General features: G+C 39.3%; 1 protein-coding gene across 3 annotated transcripts in view; it reads right to left on the reverse strand.

The window, feature by feature from the left end:
• Nucleotides 1-20,258, reverse strand: part of NOC3L (NOC3 like DNA replication regulator) — a 57,845-nt gene extending 37,587 nt beyond the window's left edge. For all 3 annotated transcript variants that reach the window (XM_087432295.1, XM_004427856.3, XM_087432294.1), the window contains exons 1-10: nt 20,128-20,258; nt 18,896-19,103; nt 14,508-14,640; nt 13,594-13,751; nt 12,648-12,701; nt 11,215-11,345; nt 8,712-8,873; nt 8,429-8,522; nt 3,469-3,644; nt 2,920-3,048 (exon numbers count right to left, since the gene is read on the reverse strand). In XM_087432295.1, the coding sequence (XP_087288421.1) occupies nt 2,920-3,048; nt 3,469-3,644; nt 8,429-8,522; nt 8,712-8,873; nt 11,215-11,345; nt 12,648-12,701; nt 13,594-13,751; nt 14,508-14,640; nt 18,896-19,103; nt 20,128-20,136 (1,254 nt within the window). In that variant the 5' untranslated portion in view covers nt 20,137-20,258. The remainder of the gene's footprint in view (nt 1-2,919; nt 3,049-3,468; nt 3,645-8,428; nt 8,523-8,711; nt 8,874-11,214; nt 11,346-12,647; nt 12,702-13,593; nt 13,752-14,507; nt 14,641-18,895; nt 19,104-20,127) is intronic.
• Between the last annotated feature and the right edge of the window lie 1,048 nt (nt 20,259-21,306).

Below are 21,306 nucleotides of genomic sequence, written 5' to 3' on the forward strand. Positions count from 1 at the left end.
CGCTGCTGGTGGCCCGGGTTCCGATCCCGGGCGTGCACCGACGCACCACTTGTCAGGCCATGCTGTGGTGGCGTCCCACATAAAGTGGAGGAAGATGGGCACAGATGTTAGCTCAGGGTCAGTCTTCCTCAGCAAAAAAGAGGAGGACTGGCATGGATGTTAGCTCAGGGCTGATCTTCCTCACAAAAAAAAAAAAAAAAAAAAAAAAAAAACCTATGTGACTAAAAATAAAGTTAATAAAAATATCTAATACCCAAAAGAAGAAAATTATAAAACTTCAATTAAGGACATAAAAGATGGGGCTGGCCCTGTGGCTTAGCGGTTAAGTGCACGCGCTCCGCTGCTGGCGGCCCGGGTTCAGATCCCAGGGGTGCACAGATGCACCACTTCTCCGGCCATGCTGAGGCCACGTCCCACATACAGCAACTAGAAGGATGTGCAACTATGACAGACAACTATCTACTGGGACTTTGGGGAGAAAAAGGAGGAGGACTGGCAACAGATGTTAGCTCAGAGCCGGTCTTCCTCAGCAAAAAGAGGAGGATTAGCATGGATATTAGCTCAGGGCTGATGTTCCTCCCAAAAAAAAAAAAAAAAAAACAACATAAAAGATGACTTAAATAAATAGCAAGCTACACGATATTCTTAAATATAAAAAAATCAATTCTGTAAATATTCTAATTCTCCCACACTAATCCATACACTGAATCAATTCCAATCAGATTCTCTGTGGGGATTATTTGGGGGGGGGGGGTGTAATAAATTTTGATTCTAAATTCCCTGGAATAATATATAAAAAGAATTAAAAATATTATGGAGGGAAAAAAAAGAATGGTCCCTGCCTTTTATCAGTTATCCCCATTTTGATCAGTACCATCCTACCAGATATCCAAATATACTATAGATATACTATGTACTACAGATATAAGGCTACAATAATTAAATAGTATATTTTAGGGAACTAACTGAATCAACAGAAGAGCTCAAAAATAAAATTTTGTGTTGGAATTTAGCATTTAATAAAGGCAGAATTTTAAATCAGCAAAAAGAAAATGGTATTGAAATAACAAGTTATCCATTTCAGAAAGTATATATATATTAGATCTGCACTCATACCATACACACAAAAAAAATGTCAAATAGATTAAATATTTAAATATAATATTAAATATAAATATTTAAATATAACTAAAACTCTTCTCAAAGGAGAGAATCTATATAATTCTTGGGATTGAGAAGGTCCTATGCATGACAAAAATACAGCCTCATATATAAATGGAAAAAAAATGACAGTCAATTAAAATGTAAAACTTCTATAAGCAAAAAAAAGACAATACAAAATTAAAAGATAGAGCAACAAACAAATATTTGCAACTTACATAACAAAGACTTAAGATCCTTACTATGTAATGTCATGTCAAGACACACACACGGCTTTTGTTTCTTTTGGTCAGTATTTTAAGCCCAGGACCTAGAATAGTACCTTGTACATAGCCAAAATTTAGTGAAATGAATAAATATAAAAAAATCATTACAAGTCATTAAAGAAAGAAAATTCCTGAGGAGAAAATTTGGCAAACAATACAAACAGGCAAAAAATTCAAATGACTAATAAACGTATGAAAGGAAGTAAAACCTCACTAATAGAGCAGGCCCCGTGGCTTAGCGGTTAAATGTGCACGCTCTGCTACTTGCGGCCCAGGTTCGGATCCTGGGCGCGCACCAAGGCACCACTTCTCCGGCCATGGTGAGGCAGCGTCCCACATACAGCAACTAGAAGGATGTGCAACTATGACATACAACTATCGACTGGGGCTCTGGGGAAGAAAAAAAGGAGGAGGATTGGCAATAGATGTTAGCTCAGAGCCGGTCTTCCTCAGCAAAAAGAGGAGGATTAGCACGGACGTAAGCTCAGGGCTGATCTCCCTCAACAAAAAAAAAAAAAAAAATTTTTAAAAAACCTCACTAATAAAGATGTGTAAACAGGGGGCCAGCCTGTTGGTGTAGTGGTTAAGTTTGCGCGCTCCGCTTTGGCAGCCCAGGGTTCACAGGTTCAAATCTCGGGCGCGGGCTGACACACCACCCATCAAGCCATGCTGTGGCAGCATCCCACATGCAAAATAGAGGAAGATGGGCAGAGATGTTAGCTCACAGCCGATCTTACTCAGCAAAAAGAGGAGGAGTGGCAACACATGTTAGCTGAGGGCCAATCTTCCTCACCAAAAAAAAAAAAAAATGTGTAAACAAAAACTATACATGTAACATACATAATTTTTTACCTACCAGACTAACAAAGATTAAATAGTAAAAATATTCAATTTTGGGAAGGTTGTGGGAAAATGACACTCCTATCACTAGTGGGAACATAAGTGATAAAAAGTTTTCGAAGGACAATTTGGCATTATCTCTCAAGTTTTTAAATGTGTATACTGCTGGATCTAGTATCTACATTTTAGAAATTTAATTCACAGAACAGTCAGAAGTATGAAAAAATAACAGAGCCAAAATGTTCTCTTCCATGCTGACTGTAACAGCAAAAATATAGAAAAAAATCAGCTGTCCATCAAATTGGGGGCTATCTATTCACATAATGGAACACTACAGCAAAATTAAAAAGAACAGGATAGCCTCATACATAAGGCCACAATATATAAAATGAAAATAGCTCCAGAATAGTTTCCACAGTATAAACTCATTTTTTATTTTAAAATATAAACAAATATATATGTCTATATCTGCATGGAAAAACATCTAGAAGGATACATACCAAACTGTTAAGAGTGGTTAAATTTGGGTAGTTGAGTACTTACACTTTCTACTTTATATACTTCAATAAAGAATAAATTCCTCACAACAAATGAAAATTCACTTTGTAATTTAAAAACAAATAAAATGTAAAGTGAGAAAAGAAAGGCTTACCTCTGGCCTAACTTCATAATTTCTGCCCTTCACAAAACCAGAAATCACTTTAATTACACCAAGGGAAGCTTGGCCTACTTTATCTTGTTTAAAGAGTTTCTTTACTGCCTCACAACACATTTCAGATATCTGAAAAATAAAATGATACACTAAACCAGTGTTTCTCAACCTCAGTACCGACATTTAGGGCCAGACAATTCTTTGTTGTGGGGGGCTGTCCAGCGCATTGTAGGATATTCAGGAGCCCCCCCTGGCCTTTACCCACTAGATGCCAGTAGTAACACTCCCCCACCACCACAGTAGTAACAATAAAAACGTGTGCAGATACAGCCTAATATCCCCCGGAGAGCAAAAGTGCCTCCTGTTCAGAACCACTGCACTAAACTTATGTTCAAATAATTTTCTTAGAGAGACGGTGTTCAACAAAGTGACCCTATTTTAGAAATAAATAATAGCTCTAAAAGAATTGCAAGTGAGAGGAAAAAAAAAATCACACAGTCTACAATTTTCTGTTAAGGACAACAGCAACAATCATTTAGAGCAACCAACCAGTTTTGACACGTCATTCATGAGAGGGACAATCAATACAATGATGTTGTTGTGAAAGTTGAAATGAGGCAGTGCCACCAACAGCTCACAGAGGCTCTTCACAGCCACTTCGGCCAGTCCTTTGTATGCCTTTAAGGAAACTACATTACTTTTCTTCAGCTTCCTTTGCTTCCAGTCTAATCAAAAGATAACTGTAGTTAGTTACTTTATTCATTGGTCAAAACTTCAACTAATTAGCTTTCTTTTACAGTAATATGCAATGATATGAAAACAATACACCATGCAAATTCTTAAATATGAGTTGTGTCTACATTTGACACAAGTACAAACGTTACTATTAAAATTTGTCTACCATCTCCACCCTCTGACTCTAACCACAACTAAAAGAATCTTGGCTTTCCATGTATTTTATTTATTTTCTTGTGTGTGTGAGGAAGATCAGCCCTGAGCTAACATCCATGCCAATCCTCCTCTTTTTGCTGAGGAAGACTGGCCCTGAGCTAACTTCCGTGCCCATCTTCCTCCACTTTATGTGGGATGCCGCCACAGCATGGCCTGACAAGCAGTGCATTGGTGTGCATCCAGGATCCGAACCCAGGCCGCCAGCAGTGGAGAGCACACACTTAACCGCTACGCCATGGGGCCAGCCCCTCCGTGTATTTTAAAAGATACATCATTAGATGAAAAGGGTCTGTGGGGTAAGAAAGGGAGGCAGGGACAGGGAAGTGGATACCTTAAAGGAGTCCTTGGGTTGGGCTCTACTGAGGCTTTCTCCAAAACACTAGACTATAAGAAGCCTGGGTTCAAATCCTAGCCATCCACTAATTGGCTGGTGAATACGAGTAAGTTCCAAACTCTCTGAGCCCCAGTCTCTATTATGTTCCAAAAATCCAAGAATCAAAAACATCGTTTCTCCTGACTTCTAGCTGAGGCTCGCTGTGATATCTTTACCCAGGAGGTCCAGAAGAGATTTAAATTCTCCTTCAAAATAACTGATGATTCATAGTACCTCTTTTTTAGAAATTTCTACATATATATTCTGTTACCCATAACACAGCATCTTGATTATGAAAATATGCTGGTTTTTCTAGAATAAGTTCAACACCTCCCTCTACATCATACACAGCCAGAGATGAAAAAGACAGTAAGGATGATAGTACCTTTGTTTTAAACTCGATTTTCATAAATATGATTTTTCCTCAAACAGACTGTATTCACTGTTAGGAACCGTATCTTCTATTTACATAAAGCTAACAAGACTTCAAATTGGACAGATGAATGGATACAGATGGAGAGATGCAGTGTATACATACAATGGAATGTTATTCAGCCTTAAAAAGGAAGGAAATTTTGGCATATGCTACAACAAAGATGAATCTTGAAGATATTATGCTAAGTCAAATAAACTAGTTACAAAAGGACAAATATTATAAAACAAGTGGGACTTCATCAGACTAAAGAGCTTCTGCAAGGCAAAGGAAACCAGGATCAAAAAAAAAAAAAAAGACAACCCACCAACTTGGAGAAAGTATTTGCAAATCATACATCCAACAAGGGGTTAATCGCCATAATACATAGAGAACTTACACAACTGAACAACAAAAAAACAAACAACCCGATCAAAAAATGGGCAGAGGATATGAACAGACATCTTTCCAAAGAAGATATACAGGGCCGGCCCCATGGCTTAGCAGTTAAGTGCGTGCGCTCCACTGCTGGCAGCCCGGGTTCGGATCCCGGGCGTGCACCGACGCACCGCTTCTCCGGCCATGCTGAGACCACGTCCCACATACAGCAACTAGAAGAATGTGCAACTATGACATACAACTATCTACTGGGGTTTTGGGGGAAAAAAATAAATAAATAAATAAAAAACAAAGAAGATATACAGATGGCCAACAGGCATATGAAAGGACGTCCAACATCACTAATCATAGGGAAATACAAATCAAAACAACACTAAAATATCACCTTATACCCGTTAGAATGGCTATAATCACCAAGATAAAAAATAACAAATGTTGGAGAGGTTGTGGAGAAAAGGGAACCCTCATACACTGCTGGTGGGAATGTAAACTGGTAGAGACACTATGGAAAACAGTATGGAGATTTCTCAAAAAATTAAAAATAGAAATAGCATACAACCCAGCTATCCCACTACTGGCTATTTATCCAAAGAACTTGAAATCAACAATCCAAAGGGACTTATGCACCCCTATGTTCACTGCAGCTTTATTCACTATAACCAAGATGTGGAAGCAACCCAAGTGCCCATCAACTGATGACTAGATAAAGATGTTTTACACACACACACACAAAAACACACACACAGGAATACTACTCAGCCATAACATAAGACAAAATTGTTCCATTTGCAACAACATGGATGGACCTTGAGGGTATTATGCTAAGCAAAATAAGCCCGACAGAGAAAGACAAACACCATATGATTTTACTCATATGTGGAAGATAAAATAACACACAGAGAGAACAGTTTAGTGGTTACCATGGGGAAGGGGGTTGCAGGGTGGAGACAAGGGGTGAAGGGGTGCATCTATATCGTGACTCACAAAATAATAATGCACAACTGAAATTTCACAATGTTATAAACTATTATGACCTCAATAAAAGAAAATACAATATTCCTAAAAAAAAAAAGGGACAAATATTGTATGATTCTACTTATAGTATGACGTTCCCAGAGTAGTCAAATTCATATTTAATTCAAATTAGTAGAATGGTGGATACCACAGGCTGGGGAGAGGAAGGAATGGGGAGTTAATGTCTAATGGTTACAGAATTTCACTTGGGGGAAATGAAAAGTTCTGGAGATGGATGGTGGTGATGGTTGTGGTCTTGACATGAGTACAGCCATGTCTGGCCGCTCCATTGACCTATGGCCACCAGCACACAAAGAAATATAAAGCTGCTTTCTGTGTGGTGGGAACTGGCCTTTTCCTGGGAACTGGCCTTTCTCCCACGGAGAGAGTTGCAAGTTGTAACATTTCAAGGCTCTTGGAGCGTCGTAGCACGGGATGGACTGGCCATCTGTGCCGGGCTAAGACAATAACCAAAGAGAATAACGCACGTACACAATTACTGGGCTGGGACGTTAGCCAGGGGGCTCAGTGCAGGTACGCCACTGATAACCATTTGTGCATGGAAACACTAAATGCTTGCTCTGCAAACTCTGTAATTGCTTACTCTTAAAATTATTGATGGTATAAAAACTGCTGGAAACTGAGACCTAGGGAGAGTTCCACCTGTGGAAGGGACGCCTTGCCCAGCCGTGTCGATTGACAGGACTCTCCCGGCAGTGGGGCGTGGATGTTGTAACTGATTTGATGTGAAGTAATTGATTTGATATGAAGTAACTGATCTGATGTGTTCTCTTTTTGGTCAACCTGGTGTTTCTCTTTCCAGTTGATTTGTGTCATTTCTCTTCAGCCGATGTGGATGTTTTCCCTTTCCAGTCGAGCTGATGTTTTTTCCCTCTTAATATTTGACCTACTCGGATCTGTTTACAGACTATCACCTTTACTATCCTCTATATAATAAAATATACCTTCAGTTCATTTGTTTGGAGTGGGAAGTCTTTACGTCTCTGATCGAATCCCCGAACCTCTCGTAACAGCTGTACAACACTGGATTTACTTAATGCCATAGAACTGTACACTTACAATAGTCAAAATGATAAATTTTATGTTATATATATATTTTACTATGATTTTTTAAAAACTTCAAGACTTCATAATGGCTCAATCTGCTTAGAAAAGGCCTACACTTGCATGGTCCAATACAGAGGCCACTAGCCACATGTGGCAATTGAGCACTTTAAGTGTGGCTAATCCAAATTCAGATGTGCTGCAAGTGTAAAATACACACCAGATCTTGAACTCAGAACAAAAAAAAGAATGTAAGATATCTCACTAATTTTTAAAATAGATTGTTGAAATAATAATTTGGAGAGATATATATATATATAATTCACTATTAAAATTAACATCATAGCTTTTTACTTTTTTTTTTTTAGTGTGGTTACATTTTTTTTAAATGACGTATGTATGTGTCTCATGTTATAATACTATTGCACAGTGCCAGTCTACATAAAGCTCCCAGGCCCTAGATTAAATGCTAGTAAGAAAGTTTCACTTGGGATGCCAGAGCATAGAAGCAATATCCATGCCACCCACAGGCATGTCTACTATACTCCACCACTTTTATGCCCATATTGGGTCAACAGATTCAGTAGTCCTGTTCCAGCTGAGATAGCAACTGAGTGATCCTCAGGCCCAGCACTAAGTAAAGGAGCCCAAGTGAGTGAAATGAAAACACCTGGCATGGGCAATTGAATCGCTTCTCCTTTCATGCCCAAATTCTTCCTTGCCCCTCCTTTTCTGAACAAAGAGAAAGAGAACAAGGGTTTGATAGAAGAGTTTATCATCCTGAATGATTGACTTGTAAGTCCATTTTCAAGGCACTCATTACATCCATTTCAAGTTATCCTTCTCCCTTGAGTGCCCCTTCCAAATAAAAATAAAGTAGAATAAATTTCAACCATTCATGAATTCAAGAAACATACAAGTACTAAGGTAAAGGACTGCGGCAACAATAACACTAATACTAATAGCAGATAAAATATAACGCCTAGTACAGGCTAGGCACAGTTCTAAGTGCCTTATATTATAAATTAATTTACTTTTAACAAGAATCCTATGAGATAAGTACTATCATTATTCCCATCTTATAAACAGAAAAAGGGAGGCACAGAGAGATTAAGTGATTTGCCCATCCCACAGGTATTAAGTGGTGAGCCAGGATTTGAACCAGGAAGTCTGACTCTAGACTCTGCTCTTCACCATACACCATACTGACTCTCAACACACAGCACAGAATATAGAAATCACCTTCCTGACCAAAGCTAAGTATGTTACATACTTTTAAGATATGTTTAATATACCTTTAACCATTTGCTCCAGATTTTCCAAATAAAATTTATATTGGCTAACCAGGCCTTCCTCAAATTCTCTTAACTTTTGGGTTTCTTTGCGTATCTGAAAAAGCCAAAAAGATCAAATATATTTTAAAATCAAAGTACTGAAATCCTTAAATTAGCACGAAATGGGAGTGCCTAGTATACACTCAGTCTTGTAAAAACAAACAAAAACACCCTACTATTTCTCCCATCTCTAGCTCTCCAAAATTTTCAGCTTATTTTTTATAGTATTTATATCTAGCATTACCTTGGTAGATTTTTCTGCTTCTGTTAGGGGTCGTATTTTATATGAAGGAGTAATGTCTTTAAATAACTCCATCAGAGAAACTATCACCAGCTTTCGAACAGTAACAGCCACATCAGGATCCTGTTCCATCAACATGGAACGCAATTCTTTCAATTTTTTAATCTGTTAAAGAAATAACTTGTAAGGCTAGAGAAACTATGGCAAAACAATTATGAACAAAAGACAACACCCTCACACCTGGTATAATAAGTGGAAGTCACATAATGACCCAGAGAGTCTAGTCAAGCCACACACAACTCCAGATACTGCTCACATTACCAACATATAAATGACTAAAGTTATAAGTTAACCATATTTTGTTAAATAAGTAGTTAGAAAAAATATAGACTTACAAAAATAGTTTAAATTTGTTAACTTACCTATTTTTAGACATTCTTTTTTTACTGCATTTTCCTAAAGCATGTGTGTCTTATTTCCCTAAGACACTTTTTGAAATATACTATATACACCAATCGAGTGTATTAATCACATATACACGAATTAACCAGGAATTAAATATAATGTATCCACATAACTTTAGCTTCAACAAGACTCAGACAAAGATCATTTGTATGATGTAATGCAGAAGTGAAAAACTGATTTCAACAAATGTGCTTGCTTTGATGAATTATTGCCTGCTGAAACAATATCTTAACAAGCAGTGCTCTGGTTGGTCAGCAATGCTGACGCCAGCAGTGAGTAGGACAAATATGCCACCACCTATTTGCTATCCCTAACTTGTATGAAATGAGCAGGAGACTCCACAGTTAGAAGACCTGAGTTCCAATCTAGTGACTGTTAAAATCAAGAACAAATCACTTGAATTATTTATTTATTTATTTATTTACTTTGTGAGGAAGATCAGCCCTGAGCTAACATCCATGCTAATCCTCCTCTTTTTGCTGAGGAAGGCCGGCTCTGAGCTAACATCTATTGCCAATCCTCCTCCTTTTTTTTTTTCCCCAAAGCCCCAGTAGACAGTTGTATGTCATAGTTGCACATCCTTCTAGTTGCTGTATGTGGGACACGGCCTCAGCATCACCGGAGAAGCAGTGCATCGGTGCGCGCCCAGGATCCGAACCCGGGCTGCTAGTAGCGGAGCACGCGCACTTAACTGCTAAGCCACGGGGCCGGCCCTCACTTGAATTTTTTAAAGCTCAATTTTTCAGCTGTAAAATGAGATCAATAGCTCGTCTCTATGATTTTATAATGATTAAATGAGATAATACAGGTGAGAAATATTCCAAATTCCCCTCCTCAATTCTGCTCCAGATCTTCCTCTCACTTGATTAGAAAAGGACAAATACTACTCCAAAGTATACTCACATGAAATTTTTTCCTACAAATGTAAATAATCTATTTTATCGTTCAATAAACAAATATTTGTCACAGTAGGATGCTGGGGACACCAATATAACAAGAATAATAGTACCACTTTATATAACTTCATTTATATTTTATCATTTAATCCTCACAACAAAGTTTTAAAATAGGTACCATCCTCTTTTTAGAGATGAAGAAAATGAGTCTTGGGTAAAACAACTTACCCAAAGTCTAACAGACAGTACTTAGCAGAGCCAAGACTGAACCTCAGGTTCCTTGAGTCCACGTGTTGTAACTCGCACCATCTTCACCACTGTACCCATGGCCCATTGGTAATTCACTATAACTCTCTCATCTATTTCACTTAAAATGTTTTCCACTTACAAATATTACTGAACTAATCTCATCGACTTCTGTGTAGCATGTTCCTTATTAGAAATTCTATACATCAACGGGCCAGCACCGTGGCTTAGTGGTTAAGTGCGTGCACTCTGCTACTGGCGGCCCAGGTTCGGATCCCAGGCGCGCACCGATGCACTGCTTCTCCAGCCATGCTGAGGCCACGTCCCACATACAGCAACTAGAAGGATGTGCAACTATGATATACAACTATCTACTAGGGTTTTGGGGGGAAAAAAAAGGAGGAGGATTGGCAACAGATGCTGGCTCAGAGCCGGTCTTCCTCAGCAAAAAGAGGAGGATTAGCACGGATGTTAGCTCAGGGCTGATCTTCCTCACAAATAAATAAATAAATAAATAAATAAATAAATAATCTTTAAAAAAAAAAAAGAAATTCTATAGATCAGTCAAGCAAATTTGCAAGTAGGTTCCTCCTCCCTACTACAATTAATTTTTACACTTACCACTTTTAGAGCTACAACATTAAGTCTAATGTCTTCATTTAAAGATGAGGAAGATAAGACTCAGAGAGTTTAACTGACTTTTCTAAGATCACAGAAGAAATTAAGTTCAGACGTAGGATTAGGCTAAGATTCTGTCTACTCTTATTCTAACTCAATTACTATGTTTTGTTAATGCTTTTCCTTTTTGTGTGTACTTATAGGTAACAAGAGAATATGGAAATATTAGACATTTACACCATATCTAATATGAAAAGCCTAAAAAAATTATTACTACTTACATTACTTTCTGGATCTGATAATATGGCAGATGCCAAGGTTGCAATATGCATTTTTTTCTCTTGTAGTTTCTTCTTTCTATCAATTACATGTTCTTCTAATGTCAGCTCTCGAATGGGATCTTCAATTACCTCTGAAACAGATTAGGTTTCCCCTCTTAAAACATTCTTTTATTCACAAGTATCCAAGAACTTTAATTAATAAAATAATTTTCTTGTAGTAATAGATAATAATGATAGCTAATTATTGAGCACTTGCCATGGGCCAAGATTACTGCATATGATCCTCTCAAAAATTATATCATTAGCCCCATTTTTTAGATAAAGAAACTGAGACAAAGGGAAAGTAACTTGCCTAAGCTCAAAACCTGACAGAAATGGGATTCAAACTGAGGCAGTTTGACTCGAGAGCTCATATACTTAACTACTATGCTAGTAAACCCACAGTAATTCCTATTAACTAAGGGAAAAGGCAAACTGATTTAGTTTTAAAAAAAGTACAGAATATTCTCATTTGTTTTCAATTCTACACAGGCCTTTGAACTACACAAAATATTTCCACCTTAAGAAATTCATAGGGAACTAGATTTAATAAACACACAAGCATAATCTGTAATGAGCCTATGAAGGATGACTGAAAACAGTTAAACAGTTGAACTATAATCTCATTTACACTATTAATGAGGTTTGCTAAGCCAAAGTAAAATTTAACCCACTTATTCTATCACAAACTCCAAACCAATAAAGTTTCAAACAATAAAACATATTTTCAGAGGGCCGGCCCCATGGCTCAGCGGTTAAGTGCACGCGCTCCGCTACAGGCAGCCCGGGTTCAGATCCCGGGCGTGCACCGACGCACTGCTTCTCAGGCCATGCTGAGGTGGCATCCCACATACAGCAACTAGAAGGATGTGCAACTATGACATGCAACTATCTACTGGGGCTCTGGGGAAAAAAAGGAGGAGGATTGGCAATAGATGTTAGGCTCAGAGCCGGTCTTCCTCAGCAAAAAGAGGAAGATTGGCATGGATGTTAGCTCAGGGCTGATCTTCCTGACAAAAAAATAAATAAATAAATAAATAAATAAATAAAACATATTTTCAGTCTAACATAGAACTGTTCTAGCTATTAGAATCCAACATCCAACTATCTAAAACAGACATATATAAAGTATAATTGCTCTAAGAAAGAACCAAAATGATTTCATACCACAAAATGCACAAAAATGTAATTCTCAATTAACCATTTGGTAACTATAAAGATTCACCCCATTGGTCCACTGGTTCAGATCCCGGGCACGGACCTACACACTACTTGTCAAGCCTTGCTGTGGCGCGGCATCCCACATACAAAGTGGAGGAAGATCAGCACAAATGTTAGCTCCAGGCCAATCTTCCCCACCAAAAAAAAAAAAAAAAAAAGATGCATCCAATTACCTTCTTCAAGTTCCACCTCTTCTTGATCCTCTTCATCTTGGTTACTGTCAATAACTATATAAAAAATATATGTATTAAAAGTATGATAATACACTTAAGTAGTAAAGAAAAGCAGTACAAAGAAAAGCAGGGAAGTGATTACCATAAAACTCAGGAAAGTAGTTACTTTTCTTAGGAGGGAGCAAATTAGGATTGAAGGGAGCAAAAAGAAAGTTTCTGGGCACTGGCAGTATTTGTTTCTTGCCTGGACGCTAGTTTTCTGGGTGGTGTTTTGTGATACACCACACAACGTGAAGTCTTTAATTTCTGGACTTTTCTGTGTGTTTTATTTCAGAAGAAAAAAGATACATGTAAGAAAAAAAGGCTAAAAAAGGATGACTAAGATCCTCCAATTTCAGAAACAATAGACTTTGGTAAAAGAGACTCTGAAAAGAAAATCACATTAACACTGTAGCTTCAGTTGTACTCATAACACTGTAGCTTCAGTTGTACTCACAGTACAAAGAACACCAGAGAGGCTGGCCCTGTGGCATAGCAGTTAAGTGCTCGCACTCTGCTGCTGGCAGCCCGGGTTCGGATCCCGGGCATGCACCAATACACCGCTTGTCAGGCCATGCTTTGGCGGCATCCACATAAAGTGGAGGAAGATAGGCACAGATGTTAGCCCAGGGCCAGTCTTCCTCAGCAAAAAGAGGAGGATTGGCATGGATGTTAGCTCAGGGCTGATCTTCCTCACCAAAAAAAAAAAAAAAAAAAAAGAACATCTGAGATAATCACCTATATTTCTGGCCAAAATCATCAAGCTTGCTATATGACTAACTACAGCTATCCCTATTTTGTAGATATGGGTAAAAGTCAAAATAAAATTAAATTGTGAATGAAAAAAATGTGATGATATTAGTAAGGAGCTAAAATTTTAACTAATAAGCAGGCTGATTAGACTCACCTGGCTTCTCCCTGGTCTGTGGGATTATACCACTTTTATCTTTGATAGGAAGCAATTGAATCAATTCCTTCTCTGGTGCAGTTTGCAGAGTTCTTGGTATTTTTTCATATTTTTCTATAATGTGCTCATGCTTTCGTTTCTTGGCGTGAACAGGGTCACTGCAGAAAAGTTTTTAATTTTCAGTTTTAATATATTTAAAAAGGAACCTAGAGACCTATCATTTTAAAAGTACATAAAAATAAACTACTAGCAGAACGTCCAATAGGCATACAGATACTAGCACCTAGACCAGGCACATAGCAAGCACCTGAATAGTGAACAAAGGAACTATATGGTCTACCACAAAGATTCAAACTACAGCTACATCTAGTTTTCCCTTTACATGCCAAATAAAGGTGCAAGTCAAAGCAGATTCTTCTTTTGGAAAGATATTCCCCAGAGCCACGGGTGACATCATGCTATTTTACTTTCTCAAAAACCTTCAGCATGGACTCCGGAGTTAAAAAGATCTAAGTTTAAATTTCAGACCCACTACCTGTGATTGCGAGGAAACATCAGTTCCTCTCTATAAATGGGAATAATACCTACTTAATAGGGTAACAAAGATTGAGATCATGGCCATAAAGAACTCAGGACTGTTCTGCCAATTCCTCAAACAGAGAACAGCATTCTTCTCCCATGCACTCTACTTCACTATTCAGACTCAAAAGAAATAAAGATGTACACTAAATAAAATCAACTTGTTTTATTCATGAACTTCCTTTATTTAGGAAATAAACTGAATAATAAGATTTACTCTTTGTAAACACTGCTTTCAGAGCTGAACATCTTGCACTAACCACCTAAGTAAAATTCAGAACCAAGTTTTTAACACTGAAAGGATGAGAAGGATTATAATATAAATGAAGTAGTACCTAGAAGAAAGATCTCTCGTTAAAAAAGATGCTCTTTGCCCTAAATCCTTCATCAACTGTAAGTCATCTTCATCCATCATATCTAAAGGAAGGGCTTCCTCTTCTTCCTCCTCTTCCCTTTTAATTCTTTTACCTGTTCCACCAAAAAAAAAAAAAATCAGTAAAAAGTATTAGAGATATAGAATTCAGCATTTCTGCGTCTACAATAGGAAAAGCTTATGCTTTTGTAATACCTTAGCCCAGTGTTTCTAAATGGGAGCACTACTGACATGTTGGGCAGAAGAGTTCTTTGTTGTACTGGGATGCCCTGAGCTAGGCAAAATGCTATCATCTCCAACCTCCGAAACCTAAACGCCAGGAGCCTTCCCAGGTCACTAAAACAACCAAAAAGTAAATGTCTCCACATATTCTGCAATGTCTTTCAGAGCATTTGAGAACCAATGACTTAGCCCTTTAGCTCCTTCTGATCTCCAATGACTTTCACTTCCATTCCACTTCAGCCACCCCTCCAAGGGCCACACCCCAAACCTTGGTGCTCACCCCATTCTCCAGCCACAACCTTCTGTCCTTCCAGCTCTCCTTCAGTTACTTCCACTGCACTTCTTTGACCAAATATATAGGCCTCCAATCCTTTGACCACTCTACTTTCTATCTACCAACATGTTCTATCTTCACTCTTTCACTTAGATTGCATGATTATCACTTCAACCACCCTCTTGCCAATATCCTCAACTACTTTCCCTTCCACAGGTCAGGCACTCACATCTAACAAAATCCCAACTACCAATTACTATAACTTCTCTCTCTGTCCCTCGCTCTTTCTCCATCTCTTTCTCTGTTTTAATGAAAACACGAGGGGCCAGCCCGGTGGCGCAAGCAGTTAAGTGCATGTGCTCCACTGCGGCGGCCCGGGGTTCGCTGGTTTGGATCCTGGGCGTGCACCGACGCACCGCTTGGCAAGCCATGCCATGGCGGCATCCCATACAAAGTGGAGGAAGATGGGCAAGGATGTTAGCCCAGGGTCAGTCTTCCTCAGCAAAACAAAAAAAAAGAGGAGGATTGCCAGATGTTAGCACAGGGCTGATCTTCCTCACAAAAAACAAAAAAATGAACACCAACTAAGTGCCAAGCACACCCTAAGTGCTAAGGATTCAACCATGAACAAGATAATCAGTGTCTTCCCTATCAGAACTTATAATTCTCCCTGACTCCGATAACACTCGTAAACACTGCTATATAAATGTATACACTGAACAGAATGGAACTCTTATCTACTTTAAATGAACCTGCCATTTCTCAAAATTGATCAGTACTCAGTTTATTTCCCTGGTCAGCTTTCTCTATTCCCTAGAGTATCTTTTCAAATCTTTTATCTACCATCACACTTCTAACCTCATCACCTACCTCACTTCATAATCATCAGAGGACCTAGTTTCCTATGTCACTGAGAAAAGAAAAGCTACAAGCAGGGCCGGCCCTGCTTGTTAAGTGCACATGCTCCGCTGCTGGCGGCCCGGGTTCAGATCCCGGGCACACACCAACACAGCGCTTGTCAGGCCACGCTGTGGCGGCATCCCACATAAAGTGGAGGAAAATCGGCACGGATGTTAGTTCAGGGCCAGTCTTCCTCAGCAAAGAGAGGAGGACTGGCATGGATGTCAGCTCAGGGCTGACCTTCCTCACAAAAAAAAGCTACAAGCTAGAAACTCCTTCAATTCCCGTACTGAATTCGTAACAGCATTTGCATCTATCTTTTCCTTTCTCCTTCTCATAACATTGGAAGAACTGCCTCTCCTCCTGTGCTCTGGATCCCAAAAACTCTTGGCTTACCTTGCCTTGTTCTATCATTTAAGCCCTCTCTCCCCTGTATCTTCAAACTCTCCAATCTACTGACTTCTTCACATTAGTATTTTAAGATGGTCAAGTCCTTTTTCAGTGGGCAATTTGTCGATATCTTACCAAAATTTAAAATGCATTCTATTACTGGTTAAATAAACTTCCATTTGAGGGAAAAGTATGCAGTTGCAAAAAAAATTGAAGTAAGGAGGAAATGATGATAATTGTATCATTTGCTGCACAGATCTTGTAGATCATATAGAATATAGCTCTGTCTTTTTTTTTTTTTTTTTGGTGAGGAAGATCAGCCCTGAGCTAACATCCATGCCAATCTTCCTCTTTTTTTTTTTTTTTTTTTTGCTGAGGAAGACTGGCCCTGTGCTAACATCCATGCCCATCTTCCTCCACTTTATATGGGACGCCACCACAGCATGGCCTGGCAAGCGGTGCATCGGTGCACACCCAGGATCCAAACCCGGGCCTCCAGCAGCACAACACACGCACTTAACCGCTACGCCACAGAGCCAGACCCACTATCTCAGTCTTAACAGCTAGATAGTATTCCACCATATGTATACAACATTTATATCATTTAACAATTCCTTGTTGATAGGCATTTTGATTATTTTCAAGTTTTGGTGGTGGTGGTGTTTTGGGGGGGGTTTTTGCTATTATTAATAGTGTTGCAATGAACGTGTTTGGGCATATATATTCTTGGCAAATTTTTTCAAATATAATTATAGAATGAATTTCTAGCAGTGAGATTGTTGGGTCAAAGGAAAGTCTATTTCGTTTTTTTTTAATCCTTCCTGTGACAGTTTATATGAGTTTATGAATATACACTTTTTCCCTTTTTCATTCAAATGGTATAAAGTACATCATACATGCGGTGATAGCCTATAATTTCAAGTGGGTAAAAGCTGCAATACATACTACTTTTCACTTGTTTTTTAAAAACATTTATTTTGTAGAGTATTTCATGTTAGAACATAAAGAGTTTCCTTCTTTCTTGAAACACTCTTCTTTTGATTTCTAAGACACTGTACAATTCTGGTTTTCTTTCTAATTCTCAGGCTCCTCCTCAAACGCCATTACAGGTTTTTCCTCCTTCATGCATTTCTTAAATGCTGGATTTCCTTAAAATTCTGTTCTATGGGCTGGCCCCATGGCTTAGCGGTTAAGTGCGCGCGCTCTGCTACTGGCGGCCCGGGTTAGGTCCCGGGCACGCACCGACGCACCGCTTCTCCAGCCATGCTGAGGCCACGTCCCACATACAGCAACTAGAAGAATGTGCGACTATGACATACAACTATCCACTGGGGCTTTGGGGAAGAAAAAAAGGAGGAGGATTGGCAATAGATGTTAGCTCAGAGCTGGTCTTCCTCAGCAAAAAGAGGATTAGCACGGATGTTAGCTCAGGGCTGATCTCCCTCACCAAAAAAAAAAAATCTGTTCTAGATCTCTTATTCTCATGCTACACAGTCTCCACAGTGATTTTACCCAAGTCTAAGGCTTCCATTACCATCTACATGATGTTGATAATTCCCAAAACTATTCTTCCTAACCCAGATCTTTCACTTGAACCTTATACTCTGATACCCAACTGCCTGATAGACTTCATTTAGATGCTCGACATGTAAGAATGAAGAAATCTTTTGCTTTTAATATATAATTATTAACACATTATGCTTCTTAAATTCAACTAAAATTTAGATGGAAGAGATCTTGAAAAGCATCTAACTCAACAATCGCATTTTTTTACAGAGGAAGTACCTGGAGATTAAGTGACCAACTAAGGCCACATGCTAGTAAGCACCAAAAGCAAGAAAAATGCCCAAGTTTCCTGACTTTCCAGTCCAATGACCTTTTATATTTTATACATCACAATAATATGTTGCCAAGGGATCCAACTAAATAGGTCAGGATTAAGAGAATGAGATGGAAATGGGAAGACTGAATAGTCAGATAAAATCAAATATGAATACCCTGAAAGTACTAGTAACATTGTAGAAGAACTGGTCTGACTCAAAATGGTCTTATTCCTTACTTGTTTTGAGTACTTGGAGTTCTTGGATGCTTTTACAAAAGAATAATCCTGACAATTACAGCTCAATTTCACTTCAAATTTCCAAGTGAAAAGAAAGCCAGAAGTTTAGAAAACTAAGTGAACCTTGGCAACACTGTGAAGAATGCACCAGAGAAAAGCAATGTTCTTACCTTAGCTAACTGGCAGTAAATGGGAAAGGGGCAGCATTGGCGTGCTGCCCAACATTTATTTACATGGCTACTCTGAGTTTGTTTTTCCAACTATTAAATCTTCAAATCTGCTTGCTAGACAAACTAAAAGCAGAGGCTAGCTCTTTCTCACAAAGAATGCTACACTGAAATGTTTTCTCATACTGACTGTGATAAAGTATATAGGACTACTATCCTTACCTACTCTTAGAAAGATCTGAGAACAAGAGTGATTACTAGAAAGCCATGTTATTTCATGAAGAACATTTCAGAACAAATCAATGGAAACTAGAGCACATGAATGCTTTCAAAATTACCTGGTCGTTTTTCCTTTGGGTCCTCCAATGGAATCGGTTTCTTAGACACAGCATCTTTTACAGCTTGTCTTAGTTTCCTCTGTTCTTTTCGGTACTTCTTGAGAGTGCTTTGTTGTTTAAACTGCTTATTTTTTAGCTTGTTTTCAAGTTTGACTTTACTAGTTTTTAGCAACTTCCGAAAGCTTGGGACCTGTTTTTTATTTCTTCTCTAAAAAACAACAGAAGAAGCGTTGCATACCCAGAAATTTTTATTTTTAAAATCAGATTAAAGAGAATTGATTATAAATTACATCAGCCCAGTTCCATAATTTTAATACCTCACAGCCACGGATCTTGCATATAAAAACTAAAACCAAACTATAGTATTAATCCTACAGAATGGCACTAGAGTATCAGTTATGCAACTAAGAGTCTTCCTGTGACCAGAATCCACAGCTGCTCAGAAGGGTCTAAGACCCAAAAAAAACGTTAAGAACCACTGATCTAGTAGTAAATGGTTATTTAAGGCTAGCTTAACACCTGTAGTTTAACATATTCAGACCAAAATGCTGGCTGTCTTTAAAATAACAAGTGACATTTTATATTTCTTTACTGCTTACAAAATGCTCCAATATACTTATTACCTCCAACAGCCTAGTTAAGCAGTAATTGCTGTTATCCTCACATTACTGATGAAGAAGCTCAGGCTCAGACAGATTATGTGACTTGTCAAAGATCCCCAAACTAAGGAGAGCAAAAGTGAATTCCAGTCTTTGGATTCCAACTCTTGCTGGTGACCCCTCATTCAGACATCCAAATTCCAGCTCTAATTTTCGGTGAGAACCAGCCCAAATCACTTACTTTCTGATCTTCTTACCCTTTCTGGGAAAAAATGGACTTGTCTCGGGTCCCATGATTCATAAACTCATTGAGGGCTGGACCCTGCTTCTCATGTGTAAAATAAGTGGTTCAAAAGATGGTCCTGAAGAACCCTTCAACATCCTGTGGATACAAGACTCCGTGCTTGTCTCACCGCGGCCCCCTAAGGCCAAGCGCGCGCCGAGTCGGCGACGAAGGAAGAGCCAGGTCTAAGGGACGGGAAGCTGACAGCGAATAGAGCCAGGAAGAGGCCGGAATCTAGGCCACCGCCCCCTACACAAGAGGGAAAACCCGCCGAAAATCTACACCAGGCAGCGACTCTGTCAGCCCAAGGGATCCTAAGCCGCGGGAAATGGCCTTCTGAAAACACTTACCGCCTTCATCCTCAAGTCTGAAGGGAGTCCCGGCCCGAAAAATTCACCCGGGCCAGAGGTAACCCAAGAATCCCAACACGGCGACACACGTGCCAACGCCGCGACACTGCGCAAGCCGGAAGCTGCCGCTGGCCCCTCCCCATTCTCCGCTGCCGGAAATGGAGGCGGGACTTCCGCACACAGGCTCGGGCGCGCGCCCTCTGGCGGTGACGGGGTCGGTTCTTTGGGCCGACGGGCGACCCGGCGTGCGCGCGCATGGCCAGGCAGGGAGCCCAAAACGGAGTGGGCCGAATCGGGTGGTCCTGGGGGACTTGACTTTGATACTTTGACTTTCGCCGGATTTCCTTTAAAGTGTTGAGGAAATCGGGCTCCTCCTATCAGAAAAAAAGGACTTGATTTTTTCAATCACCTGACTGCGTTTTGTGCCTCTCCTCACGTAGCTTATGTCATCTTTCTGTTATACTGATTTTTGCAGTCTGTTTTCCTCCCTAAAGTCTTGACGGCAGAGAAAAGCGTATTCCTTTTGCATAATGCCCGCCTCTCGCCTGGCCCTCGACGGGCTCTCTGGGCGTGTTTGTGGAATAGTGAATGATTTCTCATGACCTTCCGGCACTCGAAAATCTACAATTCCTGATGTTTTATTTCGAAACACTTTTCGCCTTAATTTTAACCGTTGTCTGATAAAGAGAGATGTCAATGAGACTCATCTGCATTTCAATATTTTACAACTATTACCTTTGTGTACAGTCTGCTTAGTAATTCCGCCAAAGTCATTAATTTTAACCGGAAGATTTAGGCATTACAAAAATAAGAATATATTTTTCAAAATGTTTGTCTCTCAAAGACTTTTTTCCTGAATAAATTTAAGAATTCCATTTCTGTTTATTTTTTTTTTAAAAAGTCTTATGTTTCTCGGGCACATTCCTGACAGTTAACTTGAGTCCTGACCTCGCAGTCCTGAGCCAAGTGGCAAAAGCCAGGAGAGGCTCAAAAGTTTCCGAGCTCCCTAGTAGATGTTGGTATTAAAGAGACTGAGAAGAAACCTGCCAATTTCTGGATCCCACTTCAAAACCAAGAATCCCATTCTATCTGGAATTCTTCCTTCCCTCCTCTCCAACTTCCCCAATTTGACTGTTCTCTCTCCTTGCAGACACACTCTCAGAAAGAGCAGAGCCTGGG

Source organism: Ceratotherium simum, chromosome 6 (genome assembly GCF_057802395.1).
Source record: "Ceratotherium simum simum isolate JZ-2026a chromosome 6, ASM5780239v1, whole genome shotgun sequence".
NCBI classification, from domain to species: Eukaryota; Metazoa; Chordata; class Mammalia; order Perissodactyla; family Rhinocerotidae; genus Ceratotherium; species Ceratotherium simum.